At 36.7% G+C, this 23586-nt stretch overlaps 1 protein-coding gene across 1 annotated transcript; it reads right to left on the bottom strand.

The window, feature by feature from the left end:
* Positions 1–664: 664 nt before the first annotated feature.
* Positions 665–4946, bottom strand: LOC111902525 (F-box/kelch-repeat protein At5g42350). Its single transcript, XM_023898347.3, has 2 exons — positions 4574–4946; positions 665–2302 (listed from the first exon to the last, which is right to left on the bottom strand). The coding sequence occupies exon 2, from the start codon at positions 2252–2254 to the stop codon at positions 776–778; it is 1479 nt and encodes a 492-aa protein (XP_023754115.1). The 5' UTR covers positions 2255–2302; positions 4574–4946; the 3' UTR covers positions 665–775.
* Between the last annotated feature and the right edge of the window lie 18640 nt (positions 4947–23586).

Below are 23586 nucleotides of genomic sequence, written 5' to 3' on the forward strand. Positions count from 1 at the left end.
AAAAGCATCTCCGATTTCTATAATTTTTCATATTCTTTCTATTTTTCTACATATACATACATGCATAAATTAAGAATTTTCCACAAGTTCAAACATTAATAATACACATAAAAACAAGTTTTATATAAATCCAAATACATTAGATAACATATAAGCATAAGTTTTACATCAATTCACATATATTAAAAAGAAAACAAAATATAATACCGAAACGAAATAATGTTTTAGATAAATACAAGTATATCAAAATACTTTATAACATTTATCATATGTTTTTATTTAACTGGTTCAACCACCAAATAGATGTGAAAAAGACCACCAAAGTTTCTTATGCAAAATTATTCTTTTCCATATGTTTTTGTTCAATTTAACATGTTCAACCAATTTAATTTTAACTGGTTCAACCAGGTTTTTTGTAAAAACACCCGACCCGCCCTCCCTTCCTTCCTGGTCCAGCCGGTTCAACCGGTTTCTAAATCATTGAACAAATGAATCTTTTGAAAAGGATGATCTTGAATACCTTTATTATTAATTATGCAAGTCATTTCCAAGGTTCTTGCAAAGAGGATTTATTCTTTGAAATTCCGGAGCAACCATGAGTTTGCAAAAATATTAAAGGAATCCATATTTAAAAGTTACTCGTTTTGGCTCCAAAACATATGGATTGAATCCCATAAACGCAAGAAATATTGAAAATTAATTACCAAATTTCGTTTCGAAGCAAAAACTTACAAGAAAATACAAACATAAAGATATCACTTTCACTTCGCACGAGTTACAAATGCACAGCAGCCATAGATTTCATGACACACGAAGACACATCCATGTCACGAGCCACCTCATTCTTGGACACATGAACCCAATCCATATTCGGATCCGATACATCACATATGGTCACAAACTCCAACACCTGTCCAAAAATCTTAAACATTTCAACCCCAAAAATTAAGTTCTTATCACCAACAAACACTGCATTCCAGTCCATGGGTGCATCAGGATGCATCAAAACCTGATTCCAACTTAAACAAACAAGATCAAGCTCCCACAACTTTCTAACCGCCTTATTTCTCCTTCCAATTTCACCATCTCCTTCACACCACGAAACCGCCACCATAAACAACCGTTCACCACCACACGACACCAGTTTCGGGGAGTACTCATGGACACGTGGCGGCACCGGATTTGTCGGGACCCGAACCCAAAAACCATGTTTAATGTCATACGCCGCAAGTTTATCACTCTCGGAGTAAACGTAAAAAACCCCGTTACAAACAACAGCCGAACAAATGACCCCGAAATCAACCGGAACCCGTTGGATTTCCGTCCATTTGTTCGATGAAGAATCGTAAATCTCGCATGAATCTAACGGCTCGTCGAATGAACCGACCCCACCTACCGCAATTATCAAGAACCGTGTTTGTGTCTGTGTCAGTGTCCGTGTCCGTGTTCGGGTTTGACTTTTGATGGTCAAACGATCGGAGTTGACTTCATAGACTCCAAGAACCGGTTTCGATCTTGCATGTCTCATAGATGCGACTTTGTGAAAAGATTTCATCAACGGATTAAAAACCAATACTCCACGGTGTGTTTTCCGGCTCGAACACCCTCCGATGATGTAAACAGTATCATGGACCGTCGCCACGGAGAATAAAAACCGGCCGTTTAAAACTTCGGTTTCAATTTTATGCCATTTTTTGAAAGAAACATCAAACGCGTAAATCTCACGTGAGCAATATCCGTTTTTAACAGTACCAAAAAGGAACAACCATGGACTCGGGTAAAACCCGTCTTTTCTCATTTGTAAAAACCGAGGGGTGGTTGTTAATGACCTCCATTTTTTGCACACGAGACGTGTGTTCATTAGGCTTGTTAACGGGAGTCTCATTAAACACATCTCGAGAATATCATCGGGAAGAAACACATGCATGGCGTTGTTTTGGGCTTCAAAATGATTCTTTTTTGTATAATTTCTTTTCCAAAACCTCTCAACTCCATACGAGAAACAATCGATACTCGTGTCGTGGGTCCCGCACACAGGTTTGGGTACTTTACCGAGTTGGGCGAAGTCGTCGGTTGTTGCGGCTCCAACCTTGCACCCTCCTCCACCTCGGGTGTATAAACTTAGACACCTTAATGAAACCCCTGTGGTGTCATCTTCATCCTCCATCACACTTCCATAATTGTTGGAAGTTTTGAGTTCTTGATGTGAACTTTCACCCTGTTGTTGCTCAGATTTCATCTTGCATTCTAACATCTATTAACATGTTTGTGTCTTGATGTGAAAATGTGCTTGCTCCTAAGCCTGGGCATATGAACATTACATGTTAGATGATGATAGCAATACAAGATCACAAGAAATATGATTCGTTGAAATTCAGAAAAAAGTATCCATGGATTTCATAGAAGCTTTAACAAAATCTCATGGAATGATACGATAATAGTTATGGTGTTTTGGCTTTCAAAGTTTGACAATATTTTGAGCCTCAAACACCCATTTTTGGCTTATATGGTTGCTAGTTTATTAGTGAAAGAGATTGTAAGGCTTCACAGATTTCCAAACTCAATTGAATCGGACCATGATAAAAAAAAAAATTTAAACAAAATTTCATAAATGGTCCCTGTGGTTTCCAAAAAGTCTCAAGTTCAAGACAATGTTGGTTTTTGCTACAATAGTGGTCCCTATGGTTTCAAAATCAAGCATGCTTAGTCCCTCGGCCGTTAAACCTAACTTTTAACCGGTTAGGCGGTAAACTTCTCTAATATGACCAATTTGCCCTTGGACCAAATCTGAAATATACAAAATACTACAAGGACCCTTTTTGTAATCTTAACTTATTTTTATTTTGTATTTGTATTATGGTTGTTTTTCTTTTTTTTCCAACTACTTTATAGTTTATATTATATGATTATAATCAAAACCAAATTTGATCTATTCACTTGTTATATTTTTAACTTACACTTATTTATCTCTATAGTTTAAACTTGTTCTCGGCCAAAATTGCAATCTGCATACTAGTAAATTCTTTTCGTTTAACCTTGACTTATTTTCTTGGTTACAGAGAATTTTTAGAAAATAGATGAGAAACCTGTTAGAAGTTGGAAAAAATACAAGCTAGAGTACAAGACTAAAAAGTAATAAAGAGGGGTAAATTGGTCATTTCACAAGTAACTAACCCCTATTTTTAATGGAGTTACCGTAAAGGACTCGACATGCCTGATCTTGAAACCACAAGGACCACAGGTGTAACAAAAACTAACATTATCCTAAAATTGAGATTTTTTGGAAACCATAGGGGCCATTTATGAACTTTTGTCAAATTTTTATACTGATGGGACCCTCCTAGACTTGTGAAGAACACAATGGGACAAACTACGGTTGCATCAACTAACTGAAAGAGACACAATCTTTAGATGAATTGAAACAGAAACTCAAATTTTTATGTGTTAAAATAGTAAATGAAGAGTGTTGAGGATAAAAAGAGGAAAGAAGTCAATTGAAATTCCACATAGAGTACAAGGTGGTTGTTTGCTAAGCCACCTCTAAAGTCCATGTACTCTAGGAGGGGTAAAACTGGAAATACAGGCAAAACAGAATACCTGGCCATTGGAGGGCAATTTCAGAAGTTTAATTTATAGAGTTTGTTACTCTAGCTTATTTGTGGGTATGGAGAATAAGGGATTAGGTATCAAGAAAGCACTAGCCTTTGAACGTTATTTCCATGAAATCAAGCTGTTTTCCCATTATTCTTGTGCTTAATGAATTCACCTTTGTTTGAGTCTTAGCATCAAAGTGGAATCTCATTTTGACAGAGGTGATTAATAATTAGTGAAATTGCTTCTGAAACAATCTCAACTTAATCATACATCAAATATGTTAATCAAGGAGGTTTAAATAAATTGAAATGAAGTACCTAAAAGAGTCAAATTTAAATAAATTCAGAAAAAGACATACAGATACAGTATATGATTCCAAAAATAATATCCCCTTAGTTCCAAAACAGTCCAAATTTGAAGTCAAATGAGTTGTTATTTCCCTTATTATTTTCAATAATGCTGATCTTAATCCAGAAAATTTTAGTAACCATGCTTAAATATTTATACATTATTACAAAAAATATATCTTTTGGGTAAAAAAAAGTAAAAATTAGATGTCGGTTGTGAATCTGTAATTTGATAGGTTTGACTATCTACAGTCAACGAACCCAGAGAACTATCAGCTATGAACATACGAAACAGATGTAACTGTTAACTCTTTTGTATCAAACGAATGATTCTCTAACTTCATAAATTGATAAGAATAATCATTATATGTAAGCAATCAGCCAATATATACATCTACCCGAAGATTACTCAAAGAAGAACAGTTTCACAGGACCAAAAATCAAAACGAAAAATGCAGAATTTGAAAAGCATCAGGTTTGACTACCAAGGAAAAGTCAAAATACAATGCTCTCAGAAAGACGCACAAACTATGTAAGAAGAAAAAATGCGACGAATGTGAACAACAACCCAGAAACTTAAGCAGCTGAATGCACTGAAATTACACAAACAGGTAAAAGTAAAGAAACCAAACCTCATCAAGTTTATACAGCCACAGTCCAGATGCGTGTAAACAGAAAAAAAAAGACCGGTGTTTCGCTTCAAGATTCTTGTTCTGCACTCCAAACGATCGATCCAAATAATAGATCCAACAAAAGGGTACTAAAAGTAGTAAATTCTTGGGGATTCAATTCTTTAAAAAGAAGGGGTTTGAGTAGGAAGATGAAATGTGAAATCTTTGGGATAGCAATTGATTATTTGGTTAGGTTAAAGGATGCAATCAAGAAGGGAGGATTTTTGGTAAAGTTTGAAAGGCAAAGCAAAAGCAGAAACTAAACGTTTTTAAGGGGAAGAAAGAGAGAGAGAGATATGAAAGTGATGGATCTGGTCTCTCTCTTTTTGAGTTTAATCATCATGTCAAGAAGTGGGTGTACTTATTTATTATTTGTTTTGTTCAATTAAATGGCTTTATTTGAAGAAAAGCGGAAACAGTTCTCTATTTTTGGTTTTATTCATCCAAAATTACATTATTCATTTTTGCTATTTGATTAAAGCTGTCTACACTCTACACTCCACATTATATCCAAAAACTAAATAGGTTTAATGGGAGAGAAAAGAATGTGCTAAATTAAATGAACCAACTAGAAAGTGGAAATAAATCTTTGAAACTTAGCTCACAACTTTCAAGAACAATCTTTCTTTTTTAGGGATAAAACTAACGAGAAATTAAATATCATCCTACCATTTGTTCCTATTTTTCCTCCTACCATATCAAATATTGACATGTGTCACATTTAATTAGACATTTAATGAAATTAATAATCATTTAATCCACTTGTCAACATTTGATATGGTAGGAGGAAAAGTAGGAACAAATAGTAGGAAGATATTTAATTTCTCAAAACTATAAAAGGAAGTGATCTCTAATTCTTTCGAATAAGTTTTTATTAATCAATTCATAATAACTCCTCTATCTTCTTTAATAAATAAAGGTTTTTTTATTAGTTATCACACTCTCATTCATTTTGCCACATATCATTTTGTGGTTATTTTGAATTAATTTTTATTTCATATGTAATTTTATGGTTTTCCTATTTTATTAAATTTCATATGGTATTTAAATTTAATAATAAATCATATCAATTTTATTAATGGATTTTCCTTATAATTTCAAAATTTTAAAATAAAATCTCATTAATTTGCTTTGATTATTTTATCTAAATAATTTGTTTAAATTTAAAAGAGAAAAAAACATTTTAATTTTAGTAATTCAATATTTTTCTCATTTTTCTTATAAATTCAAATTTCTCAAATGTTTATACATATTTAATTGTTTTAAATACACTCATGTAATACATGGGGCTCACACCTAGTTTATAATAATATGGATCCTCATGTAAATAATAATAATAATAATAATAATAATAAATAAATAAATAAATAAATAAACTAATCAGTCATCTAAACTTACCAAAAAATACTCATTTTATCCTCCAAGAATCCTAAATGGCCAAGAAACGGCATATTGTTACATATAATATATAATATCTAATGTCCCAGTTCACAAATAAATTTTTCATTTTTAATTAAGATAAAACATCATTTTCATACAATCCAAAGTTAAGAAATTCATTTGTTCAATTACAATTAATTAGGAAAACAGAGCATTAAGATATAAACATGGAACTCCAGTGTTGCTAATGAGTGTGTACAGTCACATCTTCGTCTTCCCACAATCACCAATGGTACCTTAAAAACATTTAATCCAGAACTGTACATCAAAGTTTAATGAGTTCCCAAAATACAACATACCACAATATACATACAATGCATGCACATATAAGCCTTCAGTCTGTCTGGCCCACCTCACAAGGCCAATAGTATGTCTGGACTGCTCCCCCACAACATACAGTTGTTCCATACGTGGCCTACAACACACCATTGGCCTACCCCGAGTATCTTGGTCTACCGCACATACCAAGATCGCCTCAGCCCACCACCCAAAAAGTCGTCATATGTAACAAACAAGCAATCAAGTAAACACATAAACACAGGCAACTATCTACACTAGTCTACCTGACTAACATGGATACGTCGTTATCGGCAGATCTCCATGGAATTCATAGCTATATGTAACCAGATGTGAGATAGACATTCGAACATGTGATCCCACTCTAGAACCACAACCAAACAAGAAACAGGTAAGAAAGCCAAGATCAAGAGTTTCCAGTGAATGATCTAGTATGCCCAAGAGTCCTTATAGAGTGGTATTTCTAATAATATATGATCCTATAGGGTCACAACTTATAGCAAGTTACCATCAATTAATTATTTATTAGTATAATTTGATTATTAATAAATATATAAACACTTGTATTTGATTGGAAAAACATTATTTTGTGAAATAATATTTTACCAACATATTGGGAATTATTATTTCTAAAAAAAATTTAAAAATTTAAAAAATTTAAAAGCACTCCATGGATGATGGCAATGGGCCCCTTTGACTAATTCTAGATCAAAAGCCCAAGACTTGTCTTTTCCCTATAAATAGTCATGTATTATTCACAATTAGGGTGAAGAGAGTGAGACAAAATGTAGCTGCCACGTTGTGAGGTTTCTTGTAGAGTTAGATTCTTATTTCTTAAGTGTAATTTGTTCCTCACAATTCAATAAATCGAGTGATCATTCGACATAATTGTGACATCCCCAAAATCTCGGCCAGAAAAGACCGATTTCATTTATGCTTTTTAAAATAATTTTCAGAGTAAATCCTTTTAATTTTAAAAGAGATGCGGAATTTGTTCCCAAAAACAAAACATGATAAAATAGATATTTATCAAAACATTTCATAAAGAAATATGATTTCATTTCATAATCAAAAGACGGGATGTCATGTTCCGATACAGATCATAAAGCATAAACGATAGCATTACAAGTCATTCAACAAATATATATATATATATATATATATATATATACAGACTTGTAAACAAAACAACTTGATGTTCGCCCATCTTAAGCTCTTGCGCCACTTCCTGTAAAATAAATCAACTGAGTGGGTCAGGCTTGGGAGCCTGGTGAGCATATAGGGTTTTCAACCCACAATAATTATATTTAATTTCAACAATCAACAATAAACCCGATTACTCATTCCCGTTATCCTCACCTTACGTTCCTAAAAATAACGTCTATTATAAGGAACTTATTTTAGGATTTTTCATCGGGACGGATATTACTGCAGAGGGGCTTCCTCAACAATAAGTATCCTAAAGGCAACCATGTGGGGGATAGAGTACACCGGTGAACACGTCGTTCACAACACCTACAGGTAATGAGCCTGCTAGTGTTCCACAGGACAGTCTAGAATAGTCTATGGTCGTCATCCATACTCTGCTGAATGACTAGAATAACACCAATAACACCGAGGCCTCTCATCTGTTTATTACACACCAATTATCTACCCATGTTCTACCCAACATATTAGTAGATAAAAATATACATTTTTATACATTGTTTAAAAACCTGTATAACATGCTTTAAGTAATACATATTCCACATAACAGATGAGGCATACACACATAACACGTATTTCATAGAGAATACATCAGATCTATAAGATAGAAGAGAGTGAATATACACTCACACGTATAACAACCAAATATATACACATAACACGTATTTTATATGAAATACTTCATAATATTGCGTTGGAAAGAAAATAACTACACACTCACTTGATCAGAAGATGATCGGGCAGCACTACGGCTTGCAGAAGAGGTGTTTCTCCGTAGATCTGGAAGATCTTCACAAAACCGGGCTCCTCGCGGACAGCGTTTCGGCTCGGGAATAACGCTCTTCGGGATTCTCGGGGCTTCGGATCTTGCTTCGGGGCTCGGGAATATTACCGGGGCTTTGGGGTATAAACGGCATGCAAAACGAGGAAAAACTTAGAGAGAGGGAAGAGTTTGAACAAGAGAAAATGGTTGAATTCGAGTTCTATTTATAGGCTGCTGGGTCTGGGATTACGCGGGACGTACTCAAATTACGCGGGGCGTACTCGGGTTACGCGGGGCGTACTTTGACGTCACTGCGTGCGTCGACTGGTGGCACTCGAGTATTGGTCAGACAAGTTGCATCCGACTGAGTACGCGGGGCGTACTCAAATTACGCGGGGCGTAATTGACTTGTCAAACTTCTAAATTGCGTAACTTTCGCATACGAGCTCCGTTTTCGACGTTCTTTATATCCACGCGAAGGTCAGACCATACTCTACAACTTTCATTTAGACTCCGTCGGCTAATTTTGACTTTTATTTTTATTATTTATTTTTAGAAGGCCGGGACAGAAAGACTTCGTTATAAATTCATAACTTCTTCGTCTGACGTCCGTCCTCGCCTAACTTGTCATCGTTTCGCTACTAACAACGAGATCTTCGATTCTCATTTAGATTGTTTCGGCTAAAAACCGCTCGATCTCAAATCGAGTATTCGGGCTGCATACTGCCACGTCGAAACTTCAGAAAATCATAACTTCCTCATACGAAGTCAGATTTGGGCGTTCCTTTTATGCATGCTCTCGGTTTAACGAAATCTACGACTTTCGTTTAGATCGCTAAGACTAAATATCGCTCTATCTTAAATTCATATTTTACGTCACTCAGCGTCGTACCGGTTCTGTCGCGAAACTTCGACAGGTCATAACTTCTTCGTTATAACTCGGATTTTGGCATTCCTTATATCTCCGGAATCCTTGTTTCGACCACTACAACTTTATGCAAAGATGTCGGGCTTATCTCAAACTTAAATTTTGACGCTTAATTTATTCTTAATTCATTAAATTATAAAAATTAAGAAAATACACACATAAATCACATAATTCAAATAATTCACAAATAATACATTCTTATTATTTCAAGTTGAGTTACAAGGTTAACCTAGACTATTACATTGCTAAAAATGGCAAGCCTAGAAACACGGGCGTTACAATAATCTTCATATTTGTGTTTGTTCTTATTTTCCGCATCTTGTTCATCAAATCTCAATTAGGGTTTTAATCCCAACAAGTGGTATCAGAGCGGGTCTTTGAAGATCTATTGATTTTTGAAGTATCGGTTCTTGATTTGATGATTTTCTGCACAAGTTATTGAAGATTATTGGTGTTTTGGCGTCTAGGAATCAAAATTCTGTTCAAGTTACTATTCATGAAGATTTATGGTGTATTCTACTGTTCATCGTGGTATCTTTTTTCTGTTCTTTGGATATGATTTGTTTTGAGATCAAAATATTTTGATTTAATTATTTTTCTATAGATCCACGTTAATCACGAGTTCCACTGTCACTCATTTTTTTTTGGATCTGATTATTATTCGTTCAACGATCCAGTACAGTTTATTTGTTCTTGAGCCCATTTTTTTTACTGTACATTCGTTGCATCCTTTGGGCTCATTGTGTGTGTTTACTATTCATCGTTTAGCCCACTTAATTGTTGAAATCGTAAGTTCTAGATTCGTAAGTCAAAATCTTTGTTCGATGATCATTTCTTTATGGCGTTTGAAATCACAAATCACGCAGTCGACATATCTCTAGATTGGGAACATTGCATATTGAAATCCTCTGGTCAATCTAAACGATTTATTTGACTTTGCTAATCATTTGTTCCAATTTTATTTATCACCCGTTTTCTGTTCTTGAGTCGAGATGTGTGAATCGCATCATTCAAAAATCGATTTTGATTTTGTTATCTGATTATGTCATTTGATTTGATTTGATTATTAATCTATTCCTCATCTCGATTGTATGATGGTTGAGTGGAATTTTGGAGTCCTGTGACTTATAGTTGATGAACAGATGGTCAAACCTGAAACGCATTCAAAGTCAAAATCAATCTTGGAATTGAATTGATCATTGGTCACTGATCTGAATTTATGGAGTATGTTGTCGACTAACTTGGAATCGAAATGGCCAATTAAAAAGTCAAAGTGAAATTGTGGTGTTCTCATCTGTTCGCAATTTGATGGTCCGTTGTTCTTATCAATCACGGTGAAATGGGTCTCGGAATCGAGCATGTGTTTGGTTGGGGTTTATGTCAAAATCGATTGTGTGATGAACAGATGAGGATCGAATGAACAGAATTGGGTTTGTTTGTGGTCAAATACTGAAAAGTCAAAATCGCTATGAAAGCCTTACCTGTGAATGCTCGTTTATTGTTCTTCTCTTTGGGGTATAATCGTCAAAATTGAAGCAAATCTATGATTGGGTTCGTCTGTTTCCTTAGAACGAAAGAAGGGAAGACAGAAAGCGAACCTGTGGTTCGGCTTGGCCAATGTTTCGCTCTTTGTTCGCATCGTCATGCTTGATTTTGCTTTTGTATCAATGGCCTTGGAACGGACCTGGAACGAACTTGGGTTCGGGTGGTAGCTCTTGGAACGAAAGGGCTTGAAGCGAATGTAGAGTGAGAACAATAAGCGAACTTGAGAATGGAGATTCGCCTTGGAGTATAATCGACGGACTTGGAACGAACCTCGATCTTGGTCTCGCGTGTTTATGCTTGGACCGAAAGAGGAGATGAGCCGAAAGCGAACCTGTGCTGGGACCGAACATTGTTTCGGTTTAATGAACCTGGACCGAACTTGGTTTCGGTTGCTTGTACTCGGAAGCGAACCTGTGAATGGGTTCTTCTTTAAAATTGGTTCGCTTTGGGTATGATTCTTGGCGTTCAAAACTCAAGGATCGATATAAAGGCTCGTGCTCAAAAAGAACATGGAACGAATTTGTGTATGTAAGCTCTTGGAACGAAAGAGCTTGGAGCGAAAGGGTGATTCGCCTGAAGGAGCTTGAAACGGAAATGGAAACGAAAGGAAATGAACGTTCGGTTGGGTTTGCTTTTTGGGTGTGTAATCAACAAGAAATGAACCTTACAATCACAAGCAAAACTCATAGAAGTGAAGGTCACAGACGCGAACATTTGAAGCGAACCTGAGATTCTCTTCCAGTCGACACTGATTCGCATCTAGCTTCAAATATGTTCGCAACTGGAATTGGCTTGGATTCCTAAGTCCCACGAACATAAGAAATGAGAACGAAAGGTTTGATCGGAATAGGATTCGTGGTTTCATCCATTTGAAGTTGCCATGCCAGTCGCTTTTGGGTGTTGATTCTTTTAATCAGTCGATATATGGGAAGAAGACACAACGTTTCATATTTGGTCCCTATAACTCCAGCAAAATGGCACTTTTGGTCCCTGTTGTTTTCACAGTTTGATATTTTTGGACCAATCCCAGAAATTGTTACAAATAAAGGGGTATATTGATTCAGAATTACCATTCTAGCCCCTATCTTTCAGCAAGTGACAGTTTCGGCCCAATATTCAGAAAAGTTTACTACTTTGAGGGCCGGTGAACAATTTTGAATTCTTTAACGCTCATATTTTTCGTGAACAGAAAAATAAAGATTCCATCAAGTCTTGGCGGTTCGGAAAGTCGTTTTTCGTGATAACGTCAAATTTTCACGATTTGTCGCGGGGAAGCTTAGTAAATTTTTATCCATTCAAGATCATTCTCATGACCATTTGAAGGCTTTATAATCATGTTTTTGATTATAAATCGGGGGAGAATTTGGTATGGCCATTCGAAATTGGATTTGTGACTTTTCAAAGTTGAAGATTTTTGATAAAGCTTATGGTAGAATTATGAAGGTAGCTTTTATAGCAGAAGTTCTTCATCGAGCTCTGCTAAAGCTTTTACAGAGAAGTATCCTTTACAGCGGAAGTTCTTTATCGAGCTCTGCTAAGGACTTGTTATATCTCCGACTTCTTGTATTTTGTCGATCAAGTGGCGTTACGAATCATAAAGTTTGGGTTGTTACATGATATTTTTTGATGGCTTATATCATTAGCTTATTTGAAGATCATTGTGACTTGGAGGGGGAGCTCTTCAAAGACAAGAAGTGATTCGGTTTCTTTGTTTTGAAATGGGTTTTTATGGCGGGTTTGGTTTTCATGAAGATTCTTTGGGATTACATTCGAAAATGAAGTTTAAAGACATTACTTCAGTGCCTGATTTATATATCCTAGAGCCCGTGTTTGAAGACTATTGAAGAATCAAGATTCGTGGATTGCTTCATATATTCCTCGTTGCAGATCTTTTTATTTGCTAGATGCTTGTTTTGGAAGTTAAAGCATTGTCATCCATTCCATACTTTGAGGGGGAGATTGTAGGGTTTCAAAGCACTCCATGGATGATGGCAATGGGCCCCTTTGACTAATTCTAGGTCAAAAGCCCAAGACTTGTCTTTTCCCTATAAATAGTCATGTATTATTCACAATTAGGGTGAAGAGAGTGAGACAAAATGTAGCCGCCACGTTGTGAGGTTTCTTGTAGAGTTAGATTCTTATTTCTTAAGTGTAATTTGTTCCTCACAATTCAATAAATCGAGTGATCATTCGACATAATCTTCATATTTGTGTTTGTTCTTATTTTCCGCATCTTGTTCATCAAATCTCAATTAGGGTTTTAATCCCAACAAATATAATCATATAGTATGATTATTTATGTCATGTACAAATATATGGGTACTTTGAGAAACCATTTAATAAGTATATGTAACTAGTTGATTAAATAAATTACGTAGTTTTTAGTCTTTGTCCCATTTGACTTGGATTTAGTTTGTAACACCCGTTATGAGAAAGGTTCATTTTTAACCCTAAAACATATTTAAGATTGACATTTTGGTTTGTACATTGTGCGTACTCGGGGTGTACACAAGGCGTACTCATGTATGAGGAATCGAGTCTCGCATGCGTATGCCCGGCGTACTCACCAGGTACGTAGTGCGTACGTTATTCAAACCAAAACCCTACTTTGAGGGACACCCTATATAATCCAACTTATAGCCCCAAGACATTCATCCTCATCAACCTCTACCTAAAAATCGTCCATCTAGCTAACCCTAAGTGAGAAGAGTGCACTTTGAGCTCATTTGTGTGTTTTGGTGGTGTTCTTGAAGAAGAAGAAGAAGAAGAAGAAGAAGAAGAAGAAGAAGGTGGTAGAAGGACATTGGAGCTTAGAAGAAGCTTAGATGTGGGACTCTCACCTTGATAGCAACCTTCCAGAGGTAAAAAGCTCCTAGCTCGATCATCTTTTCTTATGGATCTAGGTATTTCTTCATTTAGGGCATTTTTGGTCCCAACCTTTGTGATTCTTGAGCATGGCATGCTCTTAACCAAATAAGTCGTCCTTTCAGACCCAATAAGGGGTCTTGAGTAATAAAAATGAGATTTTGATGCTGATTTCTTCCCCATATATGCTCTAGAAGGTCTTTAGGTGTTAAAAAGTTAAGTTTGTTGGTATTAAGCACTTAATGGGCATGCAAAGTCATAAAGTCGGAAACTTTATGACTCATAGTGGTATTTTGGCATTCGATCTACATTTGGAACGTAAGAGCTTAACGCATTAAGCTCATATTAATGAAAAAGACTTTGGTGCGTACATTGTGTGTCACCCAACGTATGCCGCTTGTAAGGGGTCAACCGCCCGATCCTGGTCAGGCCTTGCGCCCAACATAGGAGCTAAGTACCCCCCGTGTACTCAGCTGAGTTGACCGAGTTGACTCGTTGACCTTGACCTTTGACTAGAGTTTTGACCAAGTTGGACCTAGGGGTATTTTGGGTATTTTGAGCTTTTAATTGAGATTAGGTCCTTGGTTTTGGTTAGGTGATCATTAAGCCAATTTTTCAGAACAGAGATTTATGTAGTTGGCATTTCCGACTGAGAGGTGAGTTTTCCTCACTCCACTTGTGGGTTGAAGGCACCAATGCCGATCCAGCTGTGACATCCCCATTTTTACGGCCAAAAAAGACCGATTTCGTTTATGCTTTTTATAATAAAATCAGAGTAATTTTTAAAGAAAAGTGTTGCAGAATTTGTTCCCAAAAACAAAATATGATAAAATAAATTTATCAAAGCATTTCTTAAAGAAATGTATTATCATTACATTACAAAACTTGGGATGTCATCGTCAATACAAATCAAAAGCATAAACAAACATCATAGGCCATAAAACAAAATTGGCCTCAAAACAATATATGTCTAACAACATTCTATTTATTTTATTCTGGCCTATAAATCCATAATCTCTCATCAGATCATCCAACTATGCTTTTGCCACTACCTGTAATACAAAAAACTGAGTGGGTCGGGCTGGGGAGCCTGGTGAGCATATAGGGTGTTCAACCCACAATAAATAAGTTTATTATTTTCAACAATCATTCAACCTGATTACCCGTTTCCATTATCCTCACTTTACGTCCCTAAAGCATCTATTATAAGAGATATATCCTAAGGAATTTCATCGGGATGGACACTACTGCTAAACGGGTTCCTCAACCATAAGGGTCTGTAAGGCAACCATGGGGGGGGGGGGGGGGGGGGGGATGGAGTACATCGGTGAACACATCGTTCACAAACACCTACATGGTGTGAGTCTGCTAGCATTCCACTGGACTTCCTAGAAAAGTCTATGGTTGTCATCCATACTCCGCTAGATGACTGGATCAACGTCAACATCGAGGCCTCTCATCGTTTTATTTCATCACACACCACCTATTTCATCTACCCATGTTTTTCCCAACATATTTGTATATATATATATATATATATATATATATATATATATATATATATATATATATATATATATATATAGTTTAGATCTGAAAAACAAAGTCCAAATCTTTCACCCAACATAGATCTTCAAAGTAAAAATACATATGAAGTTCAGATCTGAAGAAAAGGTCTAAATCTGACAAAAAAATACATATACAGTTCATATTGAAAGAAAAGATCTAGATCTGACAAAAAAATACATATACAGTTCAGATCTTAAGAAAAAGTCTTAGATCTAATTGAAAAGGTTCAAATCTGAAAAGAAAGAGGTTCAGATCTTTCATCCAGCATAGATCTCAAGTAAACAGATAATAAATATACACATAGCACATAATTTATATAAAATACTTCATATCTATGTGTAAGATGAAAGTGACTATACACTCACTTGCTAAGGGATGATTCGGACAACACTTCGCATCTTAAAATAATCTTCTTTGACAAAACCGGGAGGTTTGCTTGAAAACCAGGCTTTGCGCGGGCAGCAAGACTTCGGAGGTGTTTTCGAAGGCTAGAGAGAGAGAGAGTTGAGAGAGAAATAGATGAAGAATGGTGTGGGAATTGTGGTTGGCCTTGCTCCTCTATTTATAGCTGCGAGACCTCAGACTACATTGGGCGTACTCCGAATCTACGTGGCGCGTAAGGGGTAGTTGTCGAACTTTGGTTGGGGCTACGTAGACCATTTCGGACCGCAGAAGAAGTCAAAACGCAGGGCGTATGAGCTTCTTTGCGCGGGGCGTACTCTGAAACACTTTGTGTCTGAAGGTACGTTAGGCGTACCCCTCACACCTAGCTCGCAATTTTCCATCCCGTCTTCAAAAATTCATAACTTTCGCACACGAGCTCCATTTTTGACATTCTTTATATTCACGACGTAGGTGAGACCGTACTCTACAACTTTGGTTTAGACTCCGTCGATTAATTTTGAATCTATATATAAAGTTATATTTTTAACAGACCGTGATAGGAAAGTCCATTAAAAATTCATAACTCCTTCATCCGACGTCCACTTTCATCTGTCTTTTACCGTTGCGCTACTATTAACGAGATCTTCAATTCTTGTTTAGGTTGTGTCGGCCAGAGATCGTTCGATCTGATATTCGAACTTCGGATTGCATACTGCTAAGTCGAAACTTAGAAAAATCATAACTTTCTCATACGAAGTCAGATTTGGGCATTCTTTTTACGCACGCTCTCGGTTTGATGAACACTACGACTTTCGTTTAGATCAATAATTCTAAAATTCTTCTATTGTAAATTCACTATTTACGTCACGTAGTGTCGTGCCGGTTCTGTCGCGAAACTTCGACAGACCATAACTTCTTCGTTATAATTCGGATTTCGGTGTACTTTATATGTCCAAAATCCTTGTCACGACCACTACGACTTACTTCATCGATATTGGGCTTATCTAACATTTTATTTTTGAAGCTTATTTTATTATATCTTTACAAACAAGTATATAATCACATAATTCACATAATATTCAAGTAATTCATCTTTACTACTTTAAGATAGGTTACAACGGTTGACCCAGACTATTCCATCGTTATTAATGCTTAGCCCAGAAACACAGACATTATAATTCTCTCCCCCTTAGGATGATTTCATCCTGGAATCATGCATCAGCAAACAAATACATATAGCGACTCATCATGTCACTCTTTGTTTCCCATGTGAGATTTGGCCCATTTGAATGTTTCCATCGCACAAGCACTAAGTCAACCATCTAACATCGCAACTTCTTTGTCTTACGGTCAACAATTGCTTTCGATTCTTCAATTGGTCTCTTATTTTCATCCATCCTTAATACTGAAATTGGATTTATGTTGGGAACTTCGCCCGTGAACTTCCTCAAACAACACACATGGAAAGTGTTATGAATATCATTTAGTTCTTCTGGTAGTTTGAGCTTGTAAGCTTGGTTCCCAATCCTCTGAAGAACTTTAAACGATCCAATGAATCTTGGACTCAACTTTCCTCTTCTCCCAAATCTTATAATTCCCTTCCATGGTGAGACTTTAAGCAAAAATGAATCCCCAACTTCGAATGTCACCAGTCATCTTTTGTTGTCAGCATAGCTCTTTTGACGATCCTGAGCTGCTAACATCCTTTCCCTAATTACTTTCAGCTTTTCAGCGGTTTGATGGATTATCTCGGGGCCCATAAACCGCTTTTCTCCAGCTTCAAGCCAACAATACGGCGTATGACACTTTTGTCCATACAAAGCCTGGTAAGGTGCTATCTTGATGCTCGAATGGTAACTATTGTTGTAAAAAAAATCTACCAGAGGTAAATGTTCATCCCAGTTACCTTGAAACTCGAGGGTACATGCTCTCAGCATATCTTCAAGTGTTTAAATTGTTCTTTCGCTCTAGCCATCAGTCTGCAAATGGTAGGTTGTACTTAAGCACAACTTCGTACCCAATTCCTCTTGTAGACTCCTCCAAAACCTTGACGTGAAACGGATATCACGGTCTAATACAATCGTTAAAGGAACACCGTGAAGTCTTACTACTTACTTCACGTAAACATTTGCAAGCTTATACATAGACCATCTTTCATTGGCTGCTATGAAGTGTGCACTCTTAGTGAATCGATCAACAACCACCATAATCATGTTGTGAATGTCCTTTGTTCTGGGCAGTTTAGCGACAAAATCCATGGTAATGTCTTCCCATTTACCCATGGGTACAAGTAAAGGTTCTAAACTCCCATATGGTTTCTGATGTTGTGTCTTAACTCTCGCACATGTCACACACTCGGCCACATACTTTGCAACATTGAGCTTCATCATCGGCCACCAGTAGTAGGGTTTCAGATCCTTATACATATTTGTGCTTCTAGGATGAATCAATTACATGGTCTTGTGAGCTTCTTCCATCAGAAGATCTCTTATTCCTCCCGTCTTAGGTACCCAAATCATATCTTGGAATACCTTCAATCCTTGACTGTTTATATCGAACACCAGCGTTTTGCCCAAATACTCTTCCTTTCAGTCACTTTTCTCTTAAGCTTCTTCCTGAGCTTTCTTGATGCTTTCCACAATCGTTGAGACAACTTCAATTCTTAATGCTCTTGGCCTTTTCCTTTCTAGGCTCACTTTTCAGCTAAAAGCATCAGCTACGATATTTGCTTTACCAGGGTGGTAAAGTATCTCACAATCGTAATCCTTAAGCAACTCTAGCTAGCGTCGTTGCCTCATATTTAACTTTTTTTTTATCAAAGAGATACTGAAGACTCTTATGATCAGTGAAAAGTTTGCACTTCATGCCGTAAAGATAATGTCTCCATATCTTTAGGGTAAATATTACTGCTGCCAACTCCAGATCATGAGTGGGGTAGTTCTTATCGTGTTCTTTCAATTGTCTCGATGCATATTTTATCACCTTATCCCTTTGGGTCAGAACACAACCTAACCCAACTACGGATGCATCACTATAAACAGTGAAGTCCTCAACTCCGTCGAGTAGAGAAAGAATTGGTGCTTCACACAACTTCTCTTTTAGCCTCTTGAATGCTTCCTCGTGCTTCTCACCCCATTTATAAGTAGCTCCTTTATGGGTCAAAGTTGTCAATGGATCAGCTATCGAAGAAAATCCATGGATAAACCTTCGGTAATATCTGACTAATCTCAAAAAGCTTCAGATCTCCTTATCAAGGACATATTCCTTGTCCTCATAGCGACTGACCATCCTGATGTTCCTAATACAATCATTGAAGTTGGTACCATCAAAGATGACTCTCCCACACAATTTCATGAGAGAGAATGAGCCAGTAGGGTTTGAGCCAGAAGCAGTGTTGGAAGACATCTTAAAAAAGAAAGACAAAGTTTAGATTATATAATAATCCTTACTATAACACCCAAAATGAAATATTAAGGCTAGGACCTAACACAATATTTTACAAATGAAAAATATTTGAAGGTAGGTAAATGACGATTTACCAATTTCCACCATGAAAAACGAAATTGATTATTAAGTTTTAATTGGATTGAAATTCATAGATTCCTTTGAGATTCATTGAACTTTTTAATGGCATGTTTAAATCTCGATTATGCCCTTCAAGTTTGTGACTGGGATACCAAGGATCACAAACAAGGTGTGAATAACCATGCAAATGTGCTTGGTACACTCGATGTCATTTATCACCTAATCAATGTGTCGGTTAACCACACACGTCCCATTGATCTATGACAAACATCAAGCTGCCATTTACCACCCTTACTAGTCCAAGTTAATGTGTTGGTTAACCACACACGCTCCATTAACGACCTGGCAAGGTGCAAAGTACAATTTCATGGATTAGCATCAATTTCACATCTTTCCTAAAGTAACTAAGATTAGGAATTTAATAAAACATTTAGTTACTTTATAATTTTCATTATACTTTTAACGAGAATTAATGTCATATCCTACATGTTCGGCTAACGACCCTCCATCAATCAAGGAAGCGGTGGGTGAGAGTGAACACCCATTAAACCACCATTTTATAGGCAGTAACTTTATACCCCTTATAGACCGGCTTCGTGAATGAGGCATACTAATAGTAAGACTGACTTGTCTTATACATATATATAATTATTAAACTTTTAATATTATAATAGTAAAAGGGTTGAATTTTAAATTTTTAAAATTATAGGGTTTGGAATTAAAGTATTCATAAGGGTGACTTTACAAATTCCAAAACTTGAGGGAAAGTTTTGAAACTCTTCAAAACTTTTCATTTTCATAACTTATGAGTTTAATGACTTCTTAAAGAAAAGACTTTTCATTTTCCATAAATTGAGGACAAGTTATGGATTCCATTAAAGGCATTTAGATCATTATTTTAATTAATACAATAATCAAATAATCCATCCATGATCTAGTTAAACTCATAAGAACAAGATAATTCACATCAACAATATTCAAGAAATTAGCCTAATCATATAAACTAATACAAATCTTGAAATTATGAAAATTATCTTTTAACTGGATAAGCATGATGATTACCATATCATAAAACATATTTCATGGTTCCAGGGGTGGTCGCAACTGCAAGGGAAGGGGGAAGTGCCCCCAAGGGTTTGAAATTTCTTCTATTAGAGTAGTCTTAAATTCTGGATATTTGTTCTTCTTGATACAACATGCCCCAACAAAATATGGCTAAAGCTATTGGACTTTGAGAGTCGGGGGCACCATAATTTAGTTGAAAACAAATTAAGCCCAATTTGGGGTTTAATTGTTAACTTTCAACAACATCTTCTATTCTTTTATGTCATTCCTTTTTAGTTTTGTCAAACCATTAAGACTTAAAACCCTAGAACGTAATCTGTGTTCCGTCTCCCTTCAACCACTCAAGAAAACCATAAAATATGAAAAATCGAAAGGAAGAAACTTGAAATTGAAGTGCATGATTCGACCTACAGGCTATAACTCAAAATCAAGCTTCGTGAGATCAGGTTAGTCATATGATTGAGGCTTCATAAAAATGTTTAATATTATTTCTGATTGAGGTTTTCTTTATGAATTCTTAATGTATTAATGTTGGGGAATGGTTGAAGAATACTAGGTTAGAATTTATGACTTACTGTAAAAAAATCATCAATTCTCCACTGCGCTTGAAATTGATTAGGTCATTAACATCGATTATCAAATCTGTTTTAAATACATGCATAAAAGTGATTTGGAAGGTTATTTTGGTAGATTGATGACAAGCTTGTGTAATTTATAAAGGGTAAAATGGTGTAATTTGTAAAGGGTAAAATGGGAACTCTCATTCCTTGGAGAGATGGAATGAAAAACATGCTAGTTAATGGAATGACATTCCTCCGTTCATGATTCTTTCTTTACCAGTTTATCAACAATGCAATATATTTTGATTGGAATGAAATGATGCTTTCCTTTCCCGTTTATCACCTTAGCTTTATAGCTTCTATTTTGGAGTTTTAAATATAATGCTTATTAATGTTAGATTATCTTTAGAGTCTTTACAAGCTTCAAAAACTATTTATTTTCAATATCAATTCTTTGGTTCAAAGAAAAGAACCCAATCATGAAATCTTGTTTAAAATAATTTTGACCTGGCCCTTTGTTTGATACTTTGGTGCCCCCCAACATATCGAAATCCTAGATCCGCCACTGCATGCTTCAAAAACACAGTTTAGGGTAATGATCCTAATCTAATTCTGGAAAAAAACTCGAAATCCTGCACATAGTAGCACCAACTCGGAGAGTACATGAACTGGACTCGTCGAGTTGGTCAGTTTCTGAGTGGACTCATCGAGTCAGCCAGTGGACTTGGTAAGTTCACCAGTCAAAAGGCGGAAAATCAATTTTTTCAACTTTGAAAACCAATAAGCATCAAGTATAACAGAAAACAATCCTAGGCTTTGATACCACTGATGAGTTTTGAGCACTCTAACAACCTCATGGTGTAACATACTAAATTTAAGAAGTACGATTTAAGAGTTTAAAGTGTAATTTCGAAGAAGGGACTCGACGAGTAGGTACGCTTACTCGCCGAGTCGGAGCGGGTTTGGATCGCGAATTAAGTGACCAACTTGCCGAGTCGGAAGCTGGACTCGACGAGTTGGTGCTGGGATGAGAAAACCCATAATCTTAGGGTTTGCACCTTATTCAAAGGACTTAATGTCCTCCCCTCAGCTCCATTATCCCCCTTTGAGATCCAGTAAACCCTAGCTCGTATGTATAAGGCCATTAGAGGGAGATTGAAGCTTTGGGAGGCGTTCTAGTGGAAGAAACTTGAAGATCAAAAGGGTTTGCATCAAGAAAGTAGTGTAGATCCAGAATTTACTACAATTTTGGGCACATCTTGGAGGTAATGAGCTGTTACGTTTCCTTTGTTGCTTCTAGATTTATTCTTGAATGAGATTTGGGGCCATTTTGGTATGATTGAGATCCACTTCGAGTTTGGAGTCCAGATCTGAGGTTGCTACTTCAGATCTAGACTTGTATTGGTCCAGAAAGTCATAAAGCATCAGTTATTAAATTGTTGGTGAAGCCCTTTTGCCTAAAACCCAAACCCTAGTGTGTTTTGGGACCTATATCTCTTTGGTTTCATGTAAAGGTTGCAACTTTATGTGAGGGATAGATTGTAGAAGGGTGGATCTACGGATTGGAGCCTCAGCATGGCTCGAAAAGCCTCTGAATGGATTGAGAACTGGAGAGACTCGGCGAGTCACATGGGTGTACTCGACGAGTTATATGAACACGTGCATGGACTCGACGAGTTGGAAGAAAAACTCGGCGAGTCTGTTGAAGATTGCCTTGGACTCGGCGAGTCTGCTCTTGGACTCGACGAGTCAGGTCGCAGAACCCCAACCTCTTTTGGTTAAAGCCTTGGATTAGTGAGTCGGTTGGCGACTCAATGAGTTGGATAGGATGGGACTCAGAGATTGTTGGACTCGACGAGTCTTGGGGTGACTCTGCGAGTTAAGTTATGTCATGAGAGTTTCTGGATAAGGGAACTCGGCGAGTCGACGGGGTGACTCGGCGAGTAGAGTCAACCAGGAAGGTTGAATTTGACTGAGGACTTTGAAATTGACCAAGAGTTGACCAGTTTGACTTCCAAGGGTACTTTGGTAATATTGGTATTTATGGAATTGGTTCTTTGGTAGTGTTCAGTGGTGGCGATCGTGTTGGAGGTCGGAGCAAATTGGTCTTATCTTTTCAGTCAGCAATTTCAGGTGAGTTATCCTCACTATATCAATAGGGTCTAAGGCACCAAGGCCGGCCCTTTTAGTTGTTATCTTGGTTACAGTATGCTACATGTGGTTATGATCTGTTAGATTGGTATCAGAATAGATAGTATGTTGTTATGCTCATGTGATCCGTTAGGATTGGTATGTTAGTGACTTGGTTAAGTGGATGCCTTGGTCATGAGAGATTGCTATGATCGATGATCTGTGAGATAGTTATATCTGATATTTGTACTTGTACTGTTGATGTGCTTATTGATCTGTTAGATCGACGTCCTGGTAATTGGGACATTATTATGTTAGTGACCTGGTTTAGGCCGGTATCCTGGTATATAGGATGATGCTATGTTAGTGACCTGGTTTAGGTCGGTATCCTGGTATATAGGATGATGTTATGTTAGTGACCGGTTAGGTTGATATCCTGGTAAGGATGATGCTATGCTTTATGATCTGCTAGATCGATTTGTTTGCCTATGGACTGTTATGTGATTTTGTGTTATATGTACACATGGTTATTTGCTTGATGTTTGGGTTAAGGTGGTCATGCTTTGTGCTGAAGGCCAACATACCCTACGAGCGGTTCGGATAGATTGTAGGCCCGTATGGCGGTCCAGTCATACCAAAGGCTCGGATAGATCCAGATAGACTGAAGGCCCGGTGTGGGCGGTCCAGTCATATTGTA

Source organism: Lactuca sativa, chromosome 2 (genome assembly GCF_002870075.4).
Source record: "Lactuca sativa cultivar Salinas chromosome 2, Lsat_Salinas_v11, whole genome shotgun sequence".
In the NCBI taxonomy this organism is placed as follows: domain Eukaryota; kingdom Viridiplantae; phylum Streptophyta; class Magnoliopsida; order Asterales; family Asteraceae; genus Lactuca; species Lactuca sativa.

Excerpts from the sequence above, each read along its gene's own strand:
- LOC111902525 (XM_023898347.3), bottom strand. The coding sequence starts at position 2,254 with ATGTTAGAATGCAAGATGAAATCTGAGCAACAACAGGGTGAAAGTTCA.